Here is a 27480-nt window from a genome sequence, read left to right on the forward strand (position 1 = left end):
TTTATAAGTTGCAGCAGGCTGGAATCATAGGGAAAATCCTTAGATGGATAGCACGATGGCTTGAGAGCACCAGGCAGAGGGTTGTGATAAATGGTTATTCCTCAGATTGGTTGTTGTTATTGTTGTTATTTTGGTTTTTAGGAGCATTAGCAACTAAGGCCATATTGCTCCGGTGCGGTGGTCATTCCCTGACCTTTCCGCAAGCTCTGTATTTGGTGGTGACGGGCTCGAACCCCGGTCTAATCAAGAACCGTGTGCTACGCACTGCTGCTCCTTCCCACCTGGCTACGGAGGCGCCTCCTCAGATTGGGTTGATGTAAGTAGTGGGGCTCCCCAAGGATCAGTATTGGGACCACTGTTGTTTTTAATTATCTTAAATGACATCTATAAAGGGATGGAGGGCATGAGATCTAAACTTGCAGATGATGTAAAGATCAGTAGAGTAGTTAATGATCGCTGCCAAGCAGAGCTTCTTCAGAGTGACCCAGATAGACTTCTGGGATGGTCAGAAAAGTGGCAGCTATGCTTTAATTCAGCAAAATGCAAGGTCTTACACCTGGGGAACAGCAACCCCAAAATAACTTATACACTTGGTGGAGTTGAACTAAAGTCAGTAGTGGAGGAACGGACTTGGGAGTTACGATAAGGTAAGACATGAAGTTGTCCGAGAATTGTGGACAGGTTGCAATGTTGAACAGTGTCCTATCAATGATTTATCGAACATTTGCTAATAGAGATAAAGTCCTAATCACATAAAGGTGATTTTATAACCTTTATGTGATTAAATTATAAACAATTATTTTTTTTTAAATTAGTGCTGAAAAACCAATATTTTTTGTATCAATATCGGTATTTCAATACCAGAAAAAAATGACTGGGATCCTAGTATTGTAAGCCCTATCTCCATGGTTAAGTCCCTGAAGGCTTCCCACTTAGAATTCGCCTTTGGTAACATCATCAGTTGATCCCACTTTATTGAATTTAAAAACTGTCTGAGACTACCATAGTCACCTTTACAAATACAAAAACCCTTCCCTTTACCCTCGATGGTAGTTACATCTTTAAGTAAATCCCACATCAGTACACTGTGATCACTGTCACCTAGAGGTTCCTTTATCTGCAAACTTTTAATGCATGATATGATTAAAGAGGCCTGTGCAAAAAATTATTCCCACACCTCATAACGATCTTATGAGGTGTGGCTATCCCTTGACAAGTGTGATCTACAGACACGCGATCACGTAGCGACTAACAGAAACATCAGGTGATGACTCAACCATGAGCGCCTTTATCCCATACTACAAACCTATCACAACAGGTTTGTAGAATCTTAAAATCACATGGGATAAAATGCGTACAACTCCCAGGCAGAAAATTGCGATCCCTCATCTCTAAGTTAAAAACACCTGTCCCCACCCTACTACAAAGCGGATTGGTCTACTGCATCTCTTGCCATGACTGCACTAGCTGCTACATCGGGGAAACTGGGAGACGGCTCGAAAAACGCCTTTCCGAACACAAAAGAGCAATCTGCTTAGTGGATGTGGAGCACTCAGCTATTGCCGAACACGTTTGGGCCACCCACCACAACATTGACCCACACCGCGATGTTGTGATTTTGGATAAGTCCCGCCATTATCGGCGACGTGCTTGGTTGGAGTCGTTAAACATCAAATGCTCTAATACCTCAGTGAACAAGAACAGTGGTTGTCAAGTCCACCCTATCACCGAAACAGCAATCCTGTCCATTGACAAACACTGGCCATGTCCACATACATTACAGCCACAGGCTTCAACATCCAACAATTAATCACTCACTTCACGTACAAGATTGGCAGTACACTCCCTCATACTCCATTCTAACTGTCAGTTTAACTGAAGGTTGACTAAACAACCGAAAGCTTTTATTTGTATGTATCTAATCTAATATATGTATATTTCCTATTATTAAACTTATCACAATCTATATTTTTGTATCCGTTTCGCTCTGAGCAACTGTAATTTAATAATAATATTAATGCATGAATAATCAATGCTGATAATCAGATCAAGAGTATTACTCCCTCCACTATGTCTCTGATAACCCAACAATATCTGCCTTTGATCTCAAATTTATTTACTATATTTCTAGCATTGGTGTATATGCAAGTATACATGGACCTGTTCTTACTCTTTTTACTCTATTTACTTGTTCCATGATGACTCCCAGCAGCTCTTGAAATCCCCAGCAACTTGCTCTCTAGGCTGCTGCTCATTACAATAGAAGCAGTGCAAGAATCGCATTCGCCTTTGCCTGTGGCTACTGTTAACCTTTTAGTCTGTGAACCCCCCCCCCACCAAACATTGCCTTGACAGCATCAGCAAATATTCTTGCACCCTTTCTATTTAAGTGTATCTCATCCTTGTAGAAGCAGTCTCTCCTGTTAGCAAGCACAGATCATGCTGAAAAAGATTCTACCCAGTGAGCCTTGCACAAAGATGGGTGGCAATGAACAAATTTGGATGCTCATAAATTTCTGAGAGACACTTGTCTTATCTTGGAAATGGAGGAGGGTATGTGTAAGGCATACCTGCTGTATTAATCAATGGTCACTTGCATTCAGTCTACTGTGTACAGATTATTTGCTCATTCAAAATTTTTTTATTTTTTTTTGTATGAGATCAGTTAGTTGACAATTAATGTTCGTAAGACACAAAGAAAGCAAAATATCCTATTATTGATTAACACACACGAATATCAACATTGATAAAAGTAATTTAATTTCTATTAAGTTAGCAACTTGAAAATATTTTGATTTTACTTACAGAATTAAGCTTTAAAGAATTTATAAATATACACTATATATATAGTTTTTTTTTTTTTTTTTTTTTTTTTGTTAGTTGTTGGCACATCAGCTTCTGTGGCCATAATGCACCTACCAAAGTTTTTGCATTTTACTCTGATCCAAGCCCGAGGCAGGATTCGAACCCGCGGCTATATATAGTAAGCCCGTTTCTTTAATGGATTTTGGAAAAAGACAGCATTCACTGACCGAGCTAAATCACTGGGTTTGTAGAGACCCAGTGATATAACTACCTCAACATCGCTCAGGCCACCATTATCTTGGTGCACTGCCTGAGATGCTATGTGATTTTTAACCAAGAGCATTACTCCCAGAAGTACAATGATATTGACCATTAGTTAAGATATTTTCACAATGATGCAAAACCAGGAATATTTCTCTTAAATCAATTCCATTAGCCTGCTGAGCATGTCTGCAATCAGTAGGAAGTGATCTGAATCTCCAGCAGGTGCTCTGAGAACTATTCCCACTATAAGCTTCAGTCAGTTTGAAAGCTCTTCTACTCCATACAATAAATGCAGAATATTTGTGAACTGCTTAATGTTTTTTTTTTTTTTATTTTATAAACCACATTTTATAACCACCATATATTTTATAAACACCATAACATTCTAGAAACTTTGGCAACTATATGTATTTCTTTTGTGTTTAATCAACAATAAGGTTTATCAGACAGACAAACCCCCAACGATTCCTCTCAAATTGGAACAATTGAGAGGCCAAACCCATCAATAAGTTCCATTTGCTCAACTGGACCTAGTAGACTGACTGGCACATGGCTCATTGCAGTAAAGTTAATGATCAGCTGTGTAGCAGCTAGTGCATAACTAGCTTTAACTAGAAGAGCTTCTGTCTCAAGGCATCCAAATGATTTTCAGTGAGAACAAGATGATCCCATTGGTTAAACATTTAGTTAAAATTTCATAAATTTAAGCCAAACTTCATACACTTTTCTGACACCAAAAAAAGTGGCATGCAACCTGTTGTAACACTGGACATGTATGGTCTTATGAAGAGTGGTCGAAATGACATTTTATTGCACATAAAATTTACACTTTTCACTATTTGTTTATTTACTATTAATAGTCCCTATTATTCAATTTTTAAAATCCAAGAATAAATAATTTCTTATGATAAAATTTAAAATATATTATATACAATCAATCAACAGTTTTAGCAAAAATTGTACACAAAATCACCTTCTACGGATTGCAGCATCTAAAATCCAAGGGATATTGGTTGCGCCTAGTACTAGGACACCATCGTTGTCAATACCAACACCTATAATATGGACAAAATTTTGAAGATTACAATAAAAAAATATATGCATTTATAGCATTATGTAGGAATTATTAACAAAATATACTGCAATGAAATTCCTACAAATAAGCATCCATATGATGTGACATTAGGAAAAATCAGAACCTTCAGAATATCGATTTACATTACACCATCCACACATTTTTCATGCTGACTGTGTGAACTGTCCAACCCAGTACGATTCCTCTCATATTGGAACAACCGAGAGGCCAAACCCATCAATAAGTTCCATCTGTTCAACTGGACCTAGCAGACTGACTGGCACATGGTTGTTACTGTGGTTCATTGCAGTAAAGTTAATGGTCAGCTGTGTAGCAGATGGTGCATAACTGGCTTTAATGTTAACCAGAAGAGCTTCTGTCTCAAAGCATCCATATGATTTTCAGTGAGAACAAGATGATCCCATTGGTAAAAATCTAGTTAAAATTTCATAAATTTTAACTAAACTTCATACACTTCTCTGACTCCAAAAAAGTGGCATGTAACCTGTTGTAACACTAGACATGTATTGTCTTATGAAGAGTGGCCCATGAATGTTAATTCAGCTCCACCATGTGATGATACAAAACATTGTAAAATGGCCAGAAAGTATAGTACTATATTTGTGTATTATTATGTTATTCAGTTTTTCTGGCCACTCTACCACCAGGAAGGCTGCTTTGTAGTATCCACTACACCATAAGGAGATGGGCCACAACTATACTTGTACTGTCCATCCTCAATGGAATATATTCCATACCCAAGTAATAGTTGGTACCAGCAAAAGATTCTGCCCCTGCACAACAGTGATGAGGTACAATAAAACAAAACAAAACAAAAAAAAAAGTTCACAAAAATCCCACATCCAGAGGAGGAAATGCAAAACCAGTCGTTGCCTGCAATCCCATGCCACAAGGGGGAGCCCAATCTTGGGTACTAGCAAAAATCCTGTCTCTTGTAAAATACAAGGGGCCAGCAATTTCTGTGCCCATAATGGGCTGAAAATATGTAATCCAGATTATCTTCAACACCATGGGATCCAAAAAAATTATTCCAATCCATGAAGGAAGAGGCAAATCCAAATCACAAGTGAGAAGATCCAGCCAGGTAAGTCCAAGCCTGAAAAGTGAAATCACAAGTCCAATGGGGTGCATCTTATCAGAAGTCGGCCCAGGAGAGACCAACTGTGGGAAAAGAGAACCTACGGCAAAATACTCCAACCAAGTGCAGCCTGTCAGGCAGATCTCTTTTATACAAATGGCAATGGGTAAGAGACCCATACATAAATAGTTTTAGGAGAATCCAAGAATGTTAAATGATACATGTAACAGTTAGGAGAATCAAACTGTTCCATGTATCATTTAACAGTTTAAAGTTCAAGGATATACAGTCGAACTTCCCTATAACGAATTCAATAAATCCAGCAAAACAATTCGTTATAGAGAAATTTTGTTATACAGAGAATATCTTTTTTATTAGAAATTGTTATCTAATTTGAAAATGAAAACGAATCTACATTTATTTTTAATGTATTTTATTTCAAAAACATACTTATTTAAATTATGTTTACACAATTTTCGCTAGTATCACAAATTAAAAAAAATCTGTAATTTTCGTTTGCACAGTACAATTAAAAAATTGTCTGATTCTCAAAGAAAACCTCACATTTGTTCAGAGCATTAAAAACATTATCAGGAACGTTTTCACAAAACTGTAGACCCATACGAACCGTTAATCATTTCTTCGCGAGTTGGCTTTTCTACGGGTTGTTCTGATGCATCATCGTTAATTTCTTCGTGATCATGGTCGCGTTTAACGCCGTTCAGCAGTATTTCAACTTCATCTGGATGTTCTGCTGTAATCTACATAAACATAACTATCCAGTGTTATTTCATTTTCGATGTTTCCGGACGATTCTAATAATGTCCAAAAGTTTTTCAGTTGTAAAAGGGACAGGTCATCTTGTTCGTCCAGTCGTTGTTCGACTTCTGTATTCAATGCAAATCCCGCTTTCGAAAAACAATTTTGAATAGTATATTCAGTGACATCGTTTGTCCAAACTTTTGCCAGTTCAGAGATGCAATCTCTAACGTTAATTGTAACCTCCAAGTTTCTATTTTCTGATAACGCATTGACAATCTTCATTATTATTCTCTTTCGATAATGAAATTTAAAATTTTTAATAATGCCTTGGTCCATTGGCTGGAGTTTTGACATTACGTTTGGTGGTAAAAACAACTTCGCACTTTTAAGTTTGGCAGAAATACTGGCAGGATGTGCCGGACAGTTGTCAGTTACCAACACAATTTTCCTTTTTTCTTTTGTTATACGCTTGTCTAGTTTTAATATCCATTCATCAAAAATATCACTTGTTATCCATGCTTTTTTATTAAAAGGTGTAGTCAACTTCGAAAGATTTTGCGCCTCTAAAACATCTTGGATTTTTTGATATTCCGATTACTAAAATCTTAATTTTTCACTTCCTGTCATATTTGCTCCAACTAGCACAGTGATTCTTTCTTTCTTTCTTTACTTTCCGCCAAAACATTTATCATCCTTAAAAGCAAGTGTTCTATTCGGTAAACATTTAAAGAATAAACCCATTTTGTTAGCATTAAAAACATCCTTACACTCATATTCTTCCAAAATCTTCTTTAAGGTATTGTTCCTCCAACTGTTGCAATCTTCTTCACTTACATTAACACTTTCTCCACAAATAACCTTTTCCACAATTCTGTAGCACTTCTTAAATTTATCTAGCCACCCAGTGGTTGCATTAAATTCTGTATGTCCAAATTTCAGAGCTTGTTGCTTAATTATTAGGCCCGATATTGGGATATTCTTTTCAAGTATCATTTGCACCCATTTTAGAATAGCTTTATCAACATTTCGTATATACACAACTTAATTCACTTCTTGTCTGCTCCTCCTTCAATTGCATTTAAAATTGATTCTCATATTTTTTTTTTTTTAAATCACAGATAAACTGCTTACAGATATGCCATATTTCTCCGCAACATCTTTTTTCTTAAAACCCTAGTCAATATCATAACAATCTTTGCTTTATCATGACAGGATTCTTGTCTTGAGCTTGAAGGTAGAACATTTTTAGACTCCAAGACAGCTCCTTTTCGTCCCGGGCATTTATCATTACCACCCAGGTTACCGGCCCCACCACGGGAAGACAGGAGCAGTGCCACGAAGTGACCAAGCGGCTGAGTTAATAAATTAGTATTTAGAGAAAAAAGAAATAGAAAGGTGATTTTCCTTTCTGGGCCTCTGCCTACTTCTTGAAGCGTGGAAGTGCTACTCTGATATACAAGTCAAATCAAGAAAACGGTTTTTGAAACAAAAAATAGAATCTGCTCGCTCGAATGATCTTTGTAGAAATCACTTGGTACCCGGGGCCATGGAAATCTGCTGAATCAAAATGTTACTATGTGTTTGATTCTTACTCCATTAATTCAGTTCTCAACATGAAATATTCTCATTTGTCCTAAAGCACATTCACAGTTCTACACTCCACAGTATTACTCTTTCCCATGAACAGTTCAGCCCACTCAGTTCTTTCAAGGTACAGTTACTTTTGTTATCAAACTATACAGTGTGTCTCAAAAATATTGGTACAAACGTTTAGGGGAAGTAGGTAACATCTAAAGGAATGTGAATCGCATAGGAACCCATAACCGAAAATGTTAGATCTGATAGAGGTGTATAAAGCCTTGAATGGTTTGAGCATGCTCAATGCTGATGGGATTCTTCCTCTAGCTCAGAATAATCACCTGAGAGGGCATAAATTCAAATTGAGGAAAGACAGATGTAGGATAGACGTGCAGAAATTTGCCTTTAGCCAGCAGGTGGTTGGTTGGTGGAACAGACTTCCATCCCTTGTAGTGGAGGTTGATAGCCTAAATTAAGTTTAAGGCTCAGCTGGACAGGTATTTTGAATGAACAGAGGAGTGAAGTAGAAGTGGTTTTTTTTTTTTTTTTTGGCTGATGCTGCATAAGCTTGCTTTCTTGCATCAAATGCCTCTACTAATGCTAATGCTAATGTCACCGTAAGTCGGTATACGGCGCTGTTCATCAGTTCGTGAGATGGAAAATTTATAGTTTACTTATTCAAGCAGTAGTCGCTGCACGAAGAACATGCATCAATATACGAACTGTGAGCTGGCAGACATGCACCTAGTGTATGGATTAGCAGAGGGCAATGGACGAAGCGTTCAACGAATTTATGGAGAATGCTTCCCAGACAGACATGTACCGGACCAACGTTTGTTTGCACGTGTGCAACAAAATTTGTGCGATTATGGGTCATTTAGAGGTTTGATGCAGACCACGTTTGATGCGAACTCCTGCCATGGAAGAAAGTGTGTTGAATGTCAAGAATAATCCTACTACCAGCACACGTGCTATTGACTCTGCCAATGCTCATGTTTGTGCTCACAGCAACCCACATGGTGTGTGTGTCCCCATGCAGCACAACATCGCTTCGCAATAAATGTGTGGGCAGGTATGGTCGGTGACTGCTTAGTCGGCCCATACCTGTTACCATCCCACATGAACTCCACTAAATATCGGATCTTTCTTGAACAAGTTCTACCAGGGTTACTTGGTGATGTTCCAGCAAATGTGAGAAGCAACATTTGGTTTCAACATGATGGGACACCTGCCCATTGTGGAAGGCGCGTTCGTGACCATTTGAACAGGCGTTTTGGGCCTCGATGGATTGGCCGGGGTGGACCCGTTGCCTGGCCCCCACGCTCACCTGATTTATCGAGCCTTGATTTTTTTCAGTGGGGGGGGGAAACAGCCCTCAAATCTATCATGTATGAATCACCTGTGAAGACGGAAATGGATCTCGTGGCGAGACTCGTCTGCGCTGCTGCTACTGTTAAAGAAACTCCAGGTGTGTTCGACCGTGTCTGCCAATTCATGCTGCGTCGGTGTCACGCATGCATCTCGTCTCATGGTGGAACCTTCGAGCATCTTTGTAACATTATGAAATGCATCCATCTCGTACTCCATTGTTAATACGTCAAATAAATGTTTGCCACTAATTACTGTCTTGTGTCATTTCTGCTTCTTGTGCCTCTGCTACTACTTTCCCGTAACTTTCCGGTTATGGGTTCCTATGTGATTCATATTCCTTTAGATGTTACCTACCTCCCCTAAACGTTTGTACCAATATTTTTGAGACACCCTGTATAAAAGTTAGGCAGATAGTCTGAGAAGTGGCAACTGAGGTTTAACAATGACAAATGCAAAGTATTGCATGTTGGTAGCAGTAACCCAAGAGAAACGTACCAACTGTATGGTACTATACTTAGGGAGGTGGAGAATGAAAAAGACCTGGGGGTAATTGTGCAGTCAGATATGAAGCTCTTTGAGCAGTGCACACAGGCTGCTAGAGCAGGTAATGGAGAAACTCCAGGTGTGTTCGACCGTGTCTGCCAATTCATGCTGCGTCGGTGTCACGCATGCATCGCGTCTCATGGTGGAACCTTCGAGCATCCGTTGTATCATCATGAAATGCATCCATCTTGTACTCCACTGTTAATATTATGTCAAATAAATGTTTGCCACTAATTACTGTCTTGTGTCATTTCTGCTACTACTCTCCTGTGACGTTTCCGGTTATGGGTTCCTATGCGATTCACATTCCTTTAGATGTCACCTGACTCCCGTAAACGTTTGTACCGATATTTTTGAGACACCCTGTATGCATGTGCCTGTGTGCAATGCTGCACTGGTCAGAATTAACTTTTTCCTAAATACAAATAAACATTTATTTTAATGGGGGCTAGCATGCTTCAACCAATCCTTGTGAATCTCTTACAGTGGATTTTAGGTGCCTCCGTAGCCAGGTGGGAAGGAGCAGCAGTGCGTAGCACACGCTTCTTGATTAGACCGGGGTTCGAGCCCGTAACCACCAAATACTGTTTGTTTGTTTGTTATTTGGTTTTTAGGAGCATTAGCAACTAAGGCTATATTGCTCCGGGAATATGCAGTGGTCATTCCTTGACCTTTCCGCATCCTCCGTATTTGGTGGTGACGGGTTCGAACCCTGGTCTAATCAAGAAGCGTGTGCTATGCACTGCTGCTCCTTCCCACCTGGCTACGGAGGCGCCCCCACCAAATACGGAGGATGCGGAAAGGTCAAGGGAATTACCACCACATATTCCCGGAGCAATATGGCCTTAGTTGCTAATGCTCCTAAAAACCAAACAACAACAACAGTGGATTTTAAAGAAAGTTAAGTTCATTAAAATAGTTAAACTTATAATGCCTTTATGTTAAGACCATAGAATATCAAAATATGCATCAAGTAGGCTTAGGTTTTTGATTTTATTGGCACATAAGCAACACAGGCTATTATGCACCAAGACAACATCACTCACTCACACACACAGTTTTATTCGACCCAGAAGAGGGGGAGTATGGATGGAATTTCTGTACAAGTGATAACATTGCTAAAATTATCAGTTTGCTTGGCTTGTTTAGGATTGCTTTCACCAGAAGCTTGCCATGTAGAAGCTCTTTTTCTTTAGGAATTTGTTAATATGTGTTTTCTTTCAAAACTTATTTTGGATGATAACCTGGATTTGGACATGGGTCAGTGCTACTCACTGAATTTATTCTTCAGTTTAGTAACTTTTCTCACCACTTCTACTCTCTTGTTTAAATAAACTTGTCAAAGGCTGCCATGCCACTGTTTTACCATTCCAGTTAAACATTTATCTAAATACAATCAATGTGTACACAAAAATCTTTTTTTACTTCAGAGGCATGCAACAGTTGAGAGTTTAAAATTATCTTTCTTTTTAGCACTTCTTTCTTCATGAGATGATAAGATAGCCTATTACCATGAAGGGCTCAATTCCTCTTTTAATACTCTTGCTACTCTAGTTTTTAGACTTAATAACAGGAGCATTATCAACACTAAATGCAAGACAGTTTTTTAAAAGGAATTCCATATACTTTCAGATTGCTTAGAAGAATATACTCAATACTGTACATGCTAGCACTGGGAGCAAGCTGTTTTCAATTAAACAATTTTTTATGTGAATTAGCACCATGCAAAGTGCCTATGTTTTTGTCTGTCTCCATATAATAACTTCTGACTTCCAGTGGATTGATTCTCATGAAAGTTTATACATAGCTCTTTCAGAAAGATTTTTCAAGCCATCCCAAATTTCACTTAAATCTGATCACTAGAAATTCCGATTATTTCTTTTTTTGTACATATCATACAGGTTATCCATATACCGTATATTATAACCAAAGCAGTGGATATATGCTGATTGTAGGGATGAATGAGAAATGTGGTGGATATGCAGTAATGAAATGAAATGTTCTTGATTTGCCCAGAAAAGTTGTTACTTTTTGCTCATTTTTCTGTTATCAATTTATTAAATATATATATTCTAAATTATTACTATTAGCTTATTATATTAATCATGGCAAAAACATGAAATATGCATTGTACTTCAACTGTTATTAAAATCCAGAAAGAAATAAGTAAATGTATTAAGAAACCATTGATAATATACTACAATTGCTTAATTTATTAAATCACAGAGACTGAAATACACGTTGCATTTCAAATGCTGTTGATCACAAAGTATTACAAAACATGGAGTGCATATTTCTTTAGGAGGTATGTACAGCGAAGTGAAAACAACTACTTTTACATATTATCAGTTATTCAATTAGTAACAAGATAGTTATATTTCACTTCTGTTACTCACAGAAAAAGTAAAAAATTTAACTAATTTAAAAAAGAAAAAAATCTAACATGCATAAAATGTAATAAATGCATAGATTAACTGTTTTGTTCATTTTAAGATCACCACAGTGGGAAAAGCTTGGAATCATTTCAATTATTGTCATCTGTAGAAATCAAAAAGTCACATTTTTCAAAGCTACCACTACCTTTTCTTTCTCTCATTCTGCCCAAATCCACTAAACAATGCTTACTGTTTTTGTTCTTCCACATCCATATGTTTTTTGCTACTTTTCAATTGGGATATATATTTCCTAATAATATGCCTGAAAAATTAGCACAGTTCAGAGGAAGACTGTGTTCTATGATAAATAATGCAAATAAGCATTCAGCACACATGACATTATTGGGGTTATTTTTATAAGGGAATGCGCAGGAACATCATTTCCAGAAACTCGTTTAAATCAACATCAGTGGCACTAGAATATTGAAATAAGCACTATACACTGATACAAGATTTAATGTTTAATGTTCAAATAATAAAATACTGTTATTTGGATACATTGTTATATAATTTATAAATGAACAAATTTATTTATAAAATGAAGTAATAAATAAAATTTATAAAGCAAACTAAATACATAAAACATACTAATTATAAATTTATAATTTATTACAATGAGAAGTTTGACTGTTTTTTATTAGCACCTACACCACTGAAAATGATTTCAAATTTCACTAAAACTAAGTCAGACTGGCTTCATATTTGGCTGAATCATAGTTCTTTAGATGGCCATATAACTCCAATGGATTCCACTTGGAGTGTAACAGGTACCAGTCTGAATTATGATGAATTGGTTTGAATTAATTATATGAAAAAATGGAGATGAGACTGTGAAAGGGTATTCCAGAACCTATTAAAAAAATAATAATAAAAATAAAAATAAAAAATAAAATAAAAAAACAGTGGATGCTATCATCATCTTTACTTTGAAGTGCTACACACTGCACATTGTTTTTATGTTAATTTGTTTCAAATTGTCTGATTACATTGCATTCCCCAACAATTGAAACTGAAAAATCACATCTACATGTGGTAAACAAAAACTCTTTACCTTTTACAGATTTCAAAATACATGTAAAATCTGGCATACAGGTCTCCTTAAACACTATCATGTTTCTTTAGCATTTTACTAAAGGATATTTTCTTTAAATTGCACTGTTGTAGCAATTTGTGTCCTCTTGCAACATGTTCAGTGACTCATGTGGCCACAGTAATGTATGAATCATCCCTTCATCTACAATCACTCTGAATTAGCACATACTGAATAGAAGTTGTTTTAGGTGTCTTGTTGAAGCAGCAAATTTGCATCAAATTTTGTTTAAAATTAGGGAAAAGTGCAACAGAAATTCAAGAAATGTTAAAAACAGCTTATGGAGAAGATAGATATTATGCATTGTCTGAAGATTTTTCAACGGTTTGCAAAGTTAAAGGCTGCTTATCCATCTAAGATGATCCTGTCTTTGGCAGCCTTTCAACTTAAAAATTCAATGATTAAACATTTGTGTTCATGATCTGATCAGAGTGATTGATGTTTAACTATCAAACAAAGTTGCTATTGAAATTGGTATTTCTTATGGAATATTTCAATCAATTTTAACACATTGGGAATGTGATACGTTTCAGACAAGTTTGTGCCTAGCATGTCAAGATCTTCATCAATTGCTGCTGCTAATTCCATCTTTTCCAAGGCCCAAAAAAAGCAAGGCAATCTCATAATTTGGAGAAAAATTGTCATTTTGTATTCAAGAATTTCTTGCAAGGCATTCCATCACTGTGGTCCCCATTTGGTATATTCAATGGATTTAGCTCCTTGTGATTTCCTCCCCCTCCCAAAGCATAAAATCACCTTGGAAGATCAGAAAATTGCAATGACTGAGGATATTATTCAAAACATGTCACAGGAACAATTATCAATTCCAAAAGAAGCCCATAAGGAATGCTTTCACAAGCATCAGAATAGGTGTGTATCATATCAAGGAGAGTACTTCAAAGGAGAATCCATTCAAATAGCCAGTAAGATTTGTCATTTCCTAAATACTAGTTAGGTCTTTGCATTTCCTGATCACACCTCATACACTGTTAGTACAATGCAGTGTTAAAAATTTTTACAGTACAGGATGTCTCACTAGCAGAAATTCAGTGTACACTGAACACTGACAAATTTTTGTCGTGCACTTCACTGTATGAATGGACAAATCATTACCATGTGAGGTGAAAAACTAGATGATCTAGGATTAGCCTCAGTTTTATAACAAAAGAAAATGCTGCCTTTGTAATAACATCACGGTTCTGCCTAAATCATCATCCATACCAGATTTCATTACAACAAATTCTATATGAGGTAGATTCTCAAGTGTCTTATTGATGAACAGAAACTTTTGTAAGCATAAAATGAATCGTAAGCATTAATCATAAGCATAAAATTTCGCAAACTTTTGTAAGTCTTCAGTACCTAATGCAATACAAAGAGGAAGGGAATTACTCATGGATAACATAGTGACTATAGATCAGACATGATGCAGGCATTTTGAACACAAAGAAAGCAATGAAGCATGCAGTACAAACTAATCATCACCACAGCCAAAGGAATTCAAGGCTTTCAAAGACGGTGGGAAGATTATGATCATCCTGTTCTTTGCCTCATAGGGGCTACTGCTGCTGTGCCATTACACATATGGCAGTTAAACAATCTACTCAAAAATCACAAGTCCCCAAAGTTGATATTTGATATGGCAAAAACAAGATCTAGATTGTTGTTGTTTAAGGGTTTTATGACACACAAGCATCAAAGGCTAAGATGTGTAAGACCCAGATATTTGGCTCATGGTTAGTTATTTGGTTTTTAGGAGCATTAGCAACTAAGGCCATATTGCTCCAGGATATGCGGTGGTCATTCCCTGACCTTTCCACATCCTCCGTATTTGGTGGTGACGGGCTCGAACCCTGGTCTAATCAAGAAGTGTGTGTGCTACGCACTGCTGCTCCTTCCCACCTGGCCACGGAGGCGCCTTTGGCTCATGGTATCATTTTGTTATATACCAATACATGACAACAGATGGCTCAACACACTATGGCAACTAATCAGAATCACAAGGCAAGAATGCCCAATCACTTCCCAATGATCTGGCAGGATGTTGGTCCCACATAAATGATGAAGTTAGGGCAGCTGTCAAGCAATGGCAGCAACTAAAAAGACTTATGAGCAGAGTATAAAAAATCTGGTTGTACAGACGTGACAAACTATAAAATATATACCTAACATTATGGCTTATTATTGTTGTATTTTATATCCTCAGTGATTTATATCAGGTAAGATAATGGGATACATAATTATAGTCCTTGTCCTGCAAATGGTGATGGTGGGGGGGGGGGGAAATAAATTCTTTAACTTACCCTGCATTTGAACTAAAAATTCTGTTTTGATCCTACGAGCAGCTTCTGATTCGTTATCTGAACGTGAGCTACAAAGTGAGTCAACTTCATCAATGAAAATTATGCTCGGTTTCTGCTGTCTGGCCATTTCAAACAGATTTCGTACTAACCTAAAAATATAAATATTACATTAATCTGTTTTTTGGAAACTGAGCAACAGATCGAACAATATCATATTCAAAATATTTATAATGCAATTTCAAAAGTAGAGAAAAATGCAATCATCAACAAAATTACAGCATTTATTTTATGTGCAGATTGTTTTTTAAGATTCAAGGTTTTCAGACATGTCAATATAAACTTCAGTAAATGATGGTTCTTAACTTTCATTATTTCTGCCTTATTAAGAAATATAGGGAGCAGACCAGAAATAAAAAATTTCCAGATGACCTATATATTTCTTAATAAATATTCAATAATTAAATTAATGGTCACTTAAAATTTTTGATTGTTTTTCTTCTTTCAAGTGAATAATGTAGAAGTTCACTTAAAAAGATTTTAAAAATTTAAGAACTAATTTAACAAGACTAAAAAATGCAAATAGACGTTTTTAACAAAATAATTTACAAATAGTACATCTATAGAGAATTCATAACAAGTCATCTAAATTTAACCAATTAGACTTGAATGGCAGAGAGAGAGAGATGCAACAAAAAATTGCTCACCAAATTAACTTCTTACTTTTTTTTTTTTTTTAGCTAACTACGTTGATTTTCATTATAATTATTAAACAATATTATCAATTAGAGTGTAAGAAAAAGTAAATAATGTATATATTTTTCTTTTTCTGAAAATATAAACAGTTATTTTCTAAAGCCAAGTCTGTAATGAAATTAAGTTGAAAACAGGAGGGAGTTTGAAAAGCATCTCATTTATCATAATTATTTAACTTATAAAAGATTTTACTATGGAAATGTTTCCACAACCACATTTCAACAAGTTACAAAAACAAACATTGCATTACATTTCAATTGTATTCAATTATCAATAATACATCCCAGGAGTTAAAGACTTCTATTGCTATACTCAAGAAGTGTTTCAAAAACCTTTCGTATATTTCTGTTAGGTTAACCCTCCTCTGATGATTAACCTAACAACATGAAAGATATTGATAAAGACTGGAGTTGCTTTTCATTTGAAACATACTTTCATTTATGTGTGTGTGCATAAAAAACACTAGCAATTAATATTAGCATATAATGCAAGGAGCTCATACAGCATCAGCAAAAATAAGGGGGGGAAAACTCCATATATGTCCACCCCTCTAATAATGTCTAGTTTTTCCTTCAACTTATTCAGAATAACCACTTCCACAATATTCAGATGGAAGCTTGTTCCAACCATCAGCTACCCACTGGCTTAAGGCAAACTTCTGCACGTTTATTCTACAACTACCTTTCCCTCAATTTGAATTATATCCCCTCGTGTGTGTAGTCTCAGCAAGAGCAAGGAGGATGCCATCAGTTAATTCAATAAAATCAATGCCTTAAACACCTTGATTAGATCTCCACACATGTGTCCAAGTCTTCAGCCAATGCAATTTTTGGAGCCAAAACCTTTCTTTGTAAGAGCATCGTTCTGCATCCTTCACCAAACTTGTTGCTCCTCTTTGCACCCATTCCAACAGATTCACATCCTTGCTAAAAATGAGGCATCCAGACTTTTATGAGGTACTCAAGATGTGGTGTAACCACTGACTTATACAATGAAAATAATCATCTCCTTATCACTACTGAAAAATTTCCTGTATATCATTGACAAAACCCATAAGCTTCCCTGGAAGCCTGTCTGTACTGTTAAAGAAAACTTCATATCTGACTACACAATTACCACTGGTTGTCTTCATTTTCCGCTATCCTCAGTGTTGTTCCACACAGCTGGTGCATTAATCTGGAATTACTGCTCCCCCATATGAAGTAATTTGCATTTGTCAATATTAAACTTCAATTGCAATTTCTAAGCCTGTCTAATTTTTCTGGGCCCCTTGCAGTTCTTGATTGTGTTTAGATGTGTTTGTCAGGTTCCTGGATTTTATTTTTAAAACTGTGGTTTTTGGACATACCTCTGAAAATGGATATATGGAATACTTCTATGAATGTTTGTTGAGTGTGATGATGCTTTTTCTTAGATCTGACAGTTGACATATTGTCATGTTCTAAGGTTTTTCAGACATCGATACGTTAGTGTGTTACAGGGAAGCAAAAATGGCTGCTATATTGATAGCTTTGTTTTAACTGTCAGCTCACCAATATTTTGTTCATTATTATTATTATTAGCCATATGGTGCAAGGAAGCCTGACACTTATGCTGCACCAGCCAAAAAAAAAATTCCTGAGTTACCCTGAGAGAGAGAGAGAGAGAGAGAGAGAGAGAGAGAGAGAGAGAGAGAGAGAAGTAGAAAGGAATCACAAAGAGAAGAATGATGATAGCCAGCTCAGGACCCTGGGTGTGCCAAGCCCACATTCACTAGATGTGAGCCACTGGGGTAATCGTGTCCTTTCCTTAACTTTAGGTTGGTACAACTCTTGTCATTATTTTGGACTGAAGGGTGGCTTCAGGTGGATGTGTGATGTTTTGGATCTGATTTCCCACTTATTAAAAGCATGCATTTAAATTTTACAAGTTGGCTTATGCCATACATGAGTTGTTTAGAAATATTGCTGCCATCTTGTCATCATTAGTGTAATGGAGTCATACATGTGTTTTTTGGCAGAAAATCTAAACATTTGCAGATATATTATTTAAGATGTCATATATATGAATATAATATAGGTGATACAGAATATTGGACTTCCTTGTGTTGGTTTTGTACTTTTGGGTGACATAGTGATGATTTCTACATGTGATATGGCAGGAAACTACTGCTGAGGTTGTCATTTTGGTTTTTGAACGTAGCTAAAGTATATACAATACTGTACTAATATTGGGTAATAATGTATTTTGCTAAAATAATGGACAAAGGTGCACATATTATTTTGGATATAGGTGTATTTTAGTGCTGAGGTCCCTGGGACCTTACACGATGTTTAAATCCTAATATTTGTTGAGTTATAAGACATTTCTTGTTTTTGTCTCGATTTGCCCTTCCAATTCTGATTTGGGCTACTTGGGGCTGAAAAGACACTGACATAAAATTGCTATTTCCTGGCCTCCTATTGTTGGGTTAGGGGTGAAACTTCACGGGGACATTCATTTACTTTATTTACTTATTTTAAAGAGTTTTTGTGGTGGTGCTCTCTAGTGTCGCTAGAGTGAGATATAAATACACAGCTAAACTCTGAATTAGCAAATTTTTGCAAAGGCGGCATCGTTTAAGTTATATCTCATATTGTGAATACCTTCACAACGAGTTGCCATGATATTGCACTACTTTGAATAAGTAATGCTTCATCAAAGGAGATGACTATTGTTACTTATTCTCAGCGGATACCACCACCACCCAGACGGCCCTGTTTCAGGGCTATCTGGCCCTTATTCAGTGGATGGAACCCTAGTGATGTAAACACTAGGCTACCTACCCACCCACAGAAGGAGGGCCAAATAGCACTGAAATGGTGCCGTCTGGGTGGTGGTGGTATCTGCTGAGAATAAGTAATAATAGTCTTCTCCTTTGGGGAAGCATTACTTATTCGAAGTAATGCAATATCATGGCAACCAGTTGAAGGTATTCACAATATGAGATTATAACTTAAACAATGCCGCCCTTGCAAAAATTTCCTAATTCAGAGTTTAGCTGTGTACTAATATGATGCGGTTGCACTAACCTGTACACTGTCTAATTTTCTTGCAGCCTGAGGCTTTAAGCCCTTAAAGCATTTTAGTCTTTATATTAAAATGTACATTTGTTCTTTCCACTGCATTAGCAGTGAGGATACTGCCAAAAATTTCGGATATACACCGTTGTCCACTGCGTCTGCAGCGAGGCTGTTCTGTTTGGAATTTTTTTTTTTTTTTATGTGAACCCCAAACACGAGAGGTATTAGAACCTATAGTACTTAGTACCGTGCTTGGGTTGGAGGTTGAGAAGACGAAAGAAGATATTTGTTGACATTGGACTTGAACTTCTGCAGATTGTAATTTTCAGGAAATACGTATGAAGGAAGGTTGTTTGTTTGTTTGTTATTTGGCTTTTAGGAGCATTAGCAACTAAGACCATATTGCTCCGGGATATGTGGTGGTCATTCCCTGACCTTTCCGCATCCTCCGAATTTGGTGGTGACGGAAGGAAGGTTGTTCCAGAAAAACGGCAGTTGAATGAATAAATGAGGAAGATGAAAAGTTAGTTCCGTGGGTTTGAAGTTGGACAGTAAATAGATGTTGGCTGGTGGCAGCACGTGTTCGGACTGTTTTGAAAGAGAGAGAGGGAATTATAGAAGCCAATTCAGAAGAACAGTGCCCATGGAAGTATCTGTAGAAGAGGCATGCAGCAGAAACAGTACGTCTATGAGGAAGTGAGTGGAGAGACTCTGTTAGAGATGAATCATTAATTAACCTAAATGTCCTCTTCTAAAGGGAATCAAGAAGCCTGAGAGAGGTTTTAGAGGCTCCGAATGATTAGTGGAGTTGGGAGAACGGTAGTGACAACAGATGAATTTGACACAATGAAGTAGAGAGATTTTAAGCCAGAGAAGATCAAAGAGAGGAGATTCCAAATTGCCAAGTCTCTGACAGGGAATATCAGAACGGACATACGCACAAGTACCACCTTTGAGGCGAAAGGAATCATACAGTGAATAATTTGGGCATCTGAGATGAGCAGTAGTTGAATCAACCGATAACTGAGAGTCTGTCAGAAAAAGTACATGAGGTTTGGTAGACTGCAAGTGGAAATGAACATCGTTGAGATTAGAATTGAGACCACGTACATTTGTGAAATGAATTAGGAAGTGCTTGGGAGGTTTAGATCTTTTCGCAAATAAGCTTGCTCTATTTGTTTGACAATTCATGGTGTATTCAATAGTAAGAAAAAGTTGGTGGGATATGCTGTATGAAGTAATGAAATTTTTGGATATGGCGTACATGTGGTAAGAATATACCCAGATCCTTGACATAACGTGGCCTCGACAATGCTCCCCGCATACACACTACTCGGACTCCCTCCAGTCACTATGTGATCCAGAAGCCTCCTAGAGAGTTTCCAATAGGTTCGGTCCGGTGTACTAACTAGCGGCCGGCCTGCGAACACCGTTTTAGAGCTGTACCCTTGAAATGTAAGGAATATTGGATCTCGCCACAACATTCATCATAACCTCAAAAGTCATCAATCATACTGCATGATGGAAGAGATAGGGAAGGGCTGACCGCAACTTAGCTCTAGAGACTAAACATGGGTTCCACCACTTCAAGCCTCCAATAAGCAAAGTGGAGGATTTCACCGGTTGATGAGAATCATCTACCACCTAGTACTGCCTGGTAACATAGAGGGGCGGCATTCCTCCATGTGGTGTGGGTGCCACCCCTCGACCCCTGCTTACGTTGGTTCACACCTGGGTGGTCACCCACCATGTACTTGTACAAGGAGGTTATACCCAGGATTACTAACAGTCCCACCATCGTGAAGGTACAAGCAGAGGATTTGGCTGTCACACACCATCCGGACTTCGCCGAAATTGGGTCCACTTGACTTGAGTGTCACCCGAATATCAGTTCCATCAGCATTTTAGACTCCCAGGTAGCAAGTACAGCTTGTCTGGCATATTTGAGAGAATGCCTATGACAACCTCAGGGACTGTGCATCCATAGTGTGAACTGTGCATCCATAGTGTTAGCAGTAAGGATATCTGCTGTTTTACAGCCTTATTGGGTTCCACTGCGTTGGCTGTGAGGACGCTCCATTGTGACATAGGATAACATTATATCCACTGTGTTAGCAGCAAGGTTACAGGTTGATTGACTTTATCATTCAGTAACTGTGTATAAGTAAATTGATAAACTGACCTTGTTCTTAACTGTTGATAAGAATATTAATAAGGTTATTCAAGTATAAATATGTCTGACAAGGGTTCTGCCTCTGTGAAAATGCCTGGAAACCTAACTTTGGACCCAGATTATGTGAATTCTTGCTTTAAAGAACCTTCGGTGGTTCTCGAGAAATTGTTGAAAGACCAATTCCCTCCCTTGTAGAAAAACCAAGAAACTCTCCACAATGTAAATTATTCTTTTGAATTAGAACAATCTGGCAGTGCTGACATATTGGATTATATGTATGCAGTAAAATTGAATATGTTGGACATGGTCAAGGAAGGAGGTAAGGTAACTCCTTTGATGATTGTTGAACTTTCTAAAATTTGGAATAACTTGGAGAGACTTCTCTTGGATTTAACTTTGGATAATGAGAAGCTTAGAACCAAGTTGGATTTAGAAACAAAAGAAAAGAAGAGCAAAATAAATTGCTGTCGGATGTTCAGGCACGTTTGTTTGTTTGTTATTTGGTTTTTAGGAGCATTAGCAACTAAGGCCATATTGCTTTGGGGATATGCGGTGGTCATTCCCTGACCTTTCCGCATCCTCCGTATTTGGTGGTCATGGGCTCGAACCCCGGTCTAATCAAGAAGCATGTGCTATGCACTGCTGCTTCTGCCCACCTGGCTACGGAGGTGCCGTTCAGGCATGTACCCATGCAGGTGTGGCTGCCTTAAGGGCCAGCAAACAAATACAGAGTGACATTGGTGTTAAGGGTACGCAACCCAAACATGTTATCTTGGTGAAAGTTGATTCTAATAGCTCATGTTAAACTAGTAAAGAAGTGATGTTACAAAGGGTTTCAAGGTCAGAATTTAAGTGTTTAAAAATTAAATCCGTAAGGAAAATAAATGATAAGGGAATAATAATTGAAACTGCAACTAGTAAAGATCCTGAAAAACTTAAGTGTTGTAACAAATTTAAAGAGTTAAATTTTTCAGTGGCTGATGATATATTAAGGATTCCTTATGCACTGTGATGTAACAACTAGACCATAAGTACAGCATAGCTTAATTTTCAGCACTCACCTCATAGTAATCCACTTGGTTTAATAAAACTTATAACAGGTACATAGTAGTTATAAAATTTTTAAATTCTGATTAGTAGATATTCATAACTTAGTGTAATTATGAATTTTAAAAATTACGAGCTTTAAAACATGCTAAAATTTGCATAAGAAAGGAAAGTGCACATTCCATTCTATAGTTGTCTTATTAAAATTCATGTATTAAAAATTAAAACAAGATAAAAGCTAATAGCTGCACATGAGTGACTTTCGAAACTGTCCTCAGTTAGCTTTAGTGGAAAGAGAAGAACACACGAAGTATGTTATATACTGGTTAAGTTCTTGAAATGCATTTCAGTGCATGTGGAAAATTTATACATGCTAAATTCCAAATAGGGAAGAAGATGATTGGAACTTTCATGTTTAATATATTGAACGATGTGTGGCACTTAAACAACTCAATAACGAGAGCCTCATTTTGAAGAATTTTATAACTAGAATTCAGTTTAACTACTGTAATAGCCGAATTGATGCATGGGTTATGATTACAAGATTGAACATGTGTTAATTCTGTACCCGATAAATTAGATTTGAAGCTATTAAAGTGGTAGTAGGCACATGTTAGAAATTTTCGAACCCCCAAATTCAACTATTGTACTACCAATGTAACATGCTTGACAATCTGATTGACATCTAATCAAATATATGTTATTATAATCCTGTGTCGTATACTCATATGTTGTCCAGTATGAATTAAATTTAGAACCTAATTTATTATAAGATGTACATATTAACTTGATATCTGTCTTCTTAAAACTCTGTTGAAGCCGTCTAGCATATTATTGATGGTATGGAAGGATGAATAAGGGTCTGTGTATCTTTATTCAAATGATTATTAATGTTGTCAGGGCTATTAATACTATTATGGACTTTAGGTAATGGTTTCTTTTATTAGTTGTAATGGCTATTTCCTATCGATAAATTTTTTAGTAAGGTATTGCAATTCTGTGGATAGATCTGCTATGTGGAGTTATGATACGAACGCTCTGTCTATCCTCAATCCTATTGCTATTTCACCTTCTTTTGACCATCTTTTCCCCCCCACAAGAATTTTACCATTCCCTATACCATTTGCTGGTCTACACTTTTTTGTCCATATTTCTCTGCTTCGTATCTGAATTTTAATTTTCTACCACATTAATTTAATAACCTTTCACCCTTTCCACACTTCACATTTGTATTATATTTCACATTACACTTTTGTAAATTTGCATTTATTTTAATTTACATTATTAACTTTATTTTTACGCTGCGTAGGAATTACCTTGTCTACTGGTATTACGATAAAGGCTGCATATTTGCTTCCCCCTTTTTGTAATACTACAGACAAGTTTAGAAACGCAGTGCCTGGTACATGGTCAGGAGTAGTCCCCTGATGAATTTTCTGACTATGTGTCATTTTTTATCTACTATATTCAGATTTTGCATACTTGCTGAAATTGCCCTCCCATATCTGAATATAGTGATATTTATTTGTTATTTATTGTTATTATTTTTTTGCTTCCTCAGTCCCAGTTCATTTTTGTACAAGGTTTTTCAATTTCTTTCACATGTTTAACCACTACTTCACTTCCACTTGCGACTATCCCTTAAACTTCTCTTAGTTCAGGCACCTTGTGTACTTAATAGTACACAAGTATAATAAATAATAGTAATAACTAATAGTAAAATAGTATAGCAAACATGAAAAAACCACATGTTGCATATATTTAACTAAGAAATGTAAGGTTAAAAATAAAATGAAATGCATAGCCAGTAGCATGACAAACCAGTAGAGTGCAGATGAATTTAAAAGATAAAACAGCACAAAACACAAAAATAATGAATAGGGTATAGTTGGAGAAACATTCCTAATATATTAAGAAAAAAGTCCAAATCAAAAGAAATTTAGTGGCACCCTCCCTCAAAGCACCATATTCTTAATTACGTGAAATATCACTATAAACCAATGTATTCTACCAACAATACCAACAGATAAGTAGAAATAAACTGAAAGTAGTATTGAATTGGATAGAAAAGACTGACAATTATGCCCCATCTCGTAGGAGGACCATGCAGCCATAATCGTCAGGGAAACACTGCATTTCAAACACTAAACAAATCCATGCCACAACAGAATGATACTAGGATCAGGCTGCCAATGCAATAGATTTGAATAAAGGTGGTCCTTATGCAGTGTAAAAATAATAGGACAGAAAAAGTAATATTCACGTGGAGAAAACCAAACTACCGAACAAACAAAGCAACCACCAACTTATATATCTGGAAATAACGTGGACTATAGGGGGCAATACAGAGGCAGCATTAGCAAAACATCCACTACGCTTTTTATTTTTCATTTAATTTTGTACTTGTTTTTGCTGTCTATTCTCCGATTCAATTGGAATTATATTTACAAGGTAGTAGTGGATGTTTTGCTAATGTGTGTGTATATATATACAAAGGGTACTAGGAAAGTTTTGCAATACAGCTTTGTTTATTTAATTTTTTCAAAGTAATTTCCTCTACATTCAATACACCTCTCCATCCTCCGAAACCAATCTTTAAACCAGTTCTGCCAAGTTTCACTAGGGAGTAAAGCACACTCGCTGTCCCAAGCCCGTAGAAGGTCCTCATCACTGGAAAACTGCCTCCCTTCTAGCTTCATTTTCACATGCGGGAACAGTGCAAAGTCGCAGGGAGCAAGGTCTGAACTGTAGGGAGGGTGCTCGAGAAGTTTCAGTCCTGTCGTGGTCAAATATTCGGTGCAGGCTTTGCCGCAGTGAGCTGCAGCATTATCGTGATGGAGGTACCAGGTGTCCATTCTTGACTTTGGCCGCAGGTTCTTCATAGATCCAATGACTTTAGGCAGGCATTGTTCAGTATACCACTTTAGCTGTGACTGTCTTCTGCGTGTCCAAAACGACATGTTCCACAATTCCACTCGATTTGAAAAATACAGCTATCATTTTCTTCTTTACAGATCGGGATTTTCTGACAATTACGGGTGTGTCGTCATCATCAAAGACCCAAACTTTGTTTTGAGCCTTGGTCAGCAGATCGTAATAGTACAGCCAAGTCTCGTCACCTGTCACGATGTTGTTCACATACCGAGATTGTCCCTTATCAAACTTTTTTAACATCTCCCGGCACCAAGTCACACGTCGTGTCATCTGCTCTTCAGTCAGTTGATGCGGCACCCAGAGAGAACAAAGTTTCTTCACGTGCAAAATGCACCAGCAATTCGTTCTTGCAGAATCGAACGAATTGCTGGTGCATTTAGGACCAAAGTATCCTCTATCTGTGGGTAGGTCACTCGCCTGTTTTCGTCAAGCATTTTCCTCACAGCAGTAACGTTTTCCTCCGTAACTGACGTTCGTGGCCTTCCCGGCCTCTCAGAATCCTCCAGAGTGAAATTTCCCCTTTGGAATTCTCTATACCACCTGAATATCGTTGTACGATGTGGACAATCATCATCTAGTGCAAGAGTCATTTCTTCTAAGCACTGGTCTATGGTTAAACCACGCACGAAATTATACCGCAAAACTGTCCTTATCTCATTTCGTGACCACGATGCCATCACAAGCACTTTACACTCTCACTACTAATGAATAACTGAGCCCAACGACTTGGTGCAGCGGCTACTATGCACGTATGAACATGTCTCAACATGCAGCAACAAGCAGCTTCCTGTGATTCATTGTTGCGTCATATTGCAAAACTTTCCTAGTACCCTTTGTATATTTGAATATTTGACAATATTTAAATACTCATGGCTTTTTTTTTTATTACGTCTATGTATATTTAGTTCCACCATTATAATTAAATGTATGCTAATAAATGTACTTTCTTTACAAAACAGTCATTTGGCAATCTCTACTGTAAATGAAATACAAATTTCTCAATTTCACCTTTTAATCCCTCCCATCAGCTGTACTTTTTTTCCTCTTCTTTTTTATGTGATCTAAATAGTAAATGAAGACAAAATACACAGAATCACAAATAATATTAGCATCAAAGATTATTACATACAAAACATAAATTAAAATATAAACTAACTTTTCACTTTCCCCAAGCCATTTAGACACGAGATGTGATGATGACACAGAAAAGAACGTAGAATTATTAGCTTCTGTAGCAACAGCTTTAGCTAAAAATGACTTCCCTGTTCCTGGTGGCTGTAAAGAAAATTAAATTTTATTTTAAGATTTGAGTAAAAGGCATAAATGGTAATTAATTCTTAAACAACTAAGTAAAGTAAAATTAAAAGTATTTAAAGACATTAAAATATCACAATAAAATTGTAAAGCTTTACCACAATCTAGATCAGTGTTTCCTAATGTTTTGCAGATAACAACCACTTTTATATTTGAGGTAGAAGCCATGAACCACAAAAAATACTAAACTACATACAAAAATACAAGAAGTCCTTGCTGTTCATTGCCCCATTGTTCAGTTCATCAGTCCCGTTGCCACTCAACTATCACATGCTCATCAGTCCACAATACAGATGTTAACTCAGTTTGCTCTGTGTATTTGAAAATTTATCAAAATTTCTTACAAATTTCACTAACCTTAATGTTATTTTCAATTATTTAAATATATAAATTTACTAATGAATTTTATATAAGTGGATATAGCAAAAATTTGGCAAAAGTGAAAATGAAGAAGCTTTTAATGCCAGTCATGGATGGCTTGATGGTTTAAAATGCAATTTCCTCTTACAAAGAACTCTATAAAGAGAAAGAAAAGCAAATAAAACAACTGACAATCAGTTTTCTTTCTTTGAAACAAATCAAGCCACAGTGTGTGAGCCCTTGCAGAAATAAATTGGTGGTTCTTTTATTCTTTTTATAGCTTACATTACATGATGTTTATACTAGGGAGAAAGTTGCCAACTTGAGAACATGACAAGATGTACAAAGCATGAGGAGGGAATTGAGTCATCAGTTGTTTTTCTATTTAGTCACATTTTTATACCTTACTAAAGGTGAAAATTTGATTTTAAGGAACACCTATGCTTTTTATGCACATAAATAAAATATTATTTTTTGCCTTTGGAACATAGGTTAGAAAACACTGGTCTAGATATATTTTACAAAATGAAATT

The 27480-nt window shown here is 36.7% G+C and overlaps 1 protein-coding gene across 3 annotated transcripts in view; it reads right to left on the reverse strand.

Moving 5' to 3' along the window:
* Positions 1-27480, reverse strand: part of Vps4 (vacuolar protein sorting 4) — a 237104-nt gene that overhangs the window by 78399 nt on the left and 131225 nt on the right. For all 3 annotated transcript variants that reach the window (XM_090377655.1, XM_090377656.1, XM_090377654.1), the window contains exons 6-8: positions 26430-26548; positions 15326-15474; positions 4043-4124 (exon numbers count right to left, since the gene is read on the reverse strand). In XM_090377655.1, the coding sequence (XP_090233781.1) occupies positions 4043-4124; positions 15326-15474; positions 26430-26548 (350 nt within the window). The remainder of the gene's footprint in view (positions 1-4042; positions 4125-15325; positions 15475-26429; positions 26549-27480) is intronic.

This window comes from Mastigoproctus giganteus, chromosome 7 (assembly GCF_048544385.1).
Source record: "Mastigoproctus giganteus isolate SK-2022 chromosome 7, ASM4854438v1, whole genome shotgun sequence".
In the NCBI taxonomy this organism is placed as follows: domain Eukaryota; kingdom Metazoa; phylum Arthropoda; class Arachnida; order Uropygi; family Thelyphonidae; genus Mastigoproctus; species Mastigoproctus giganteus.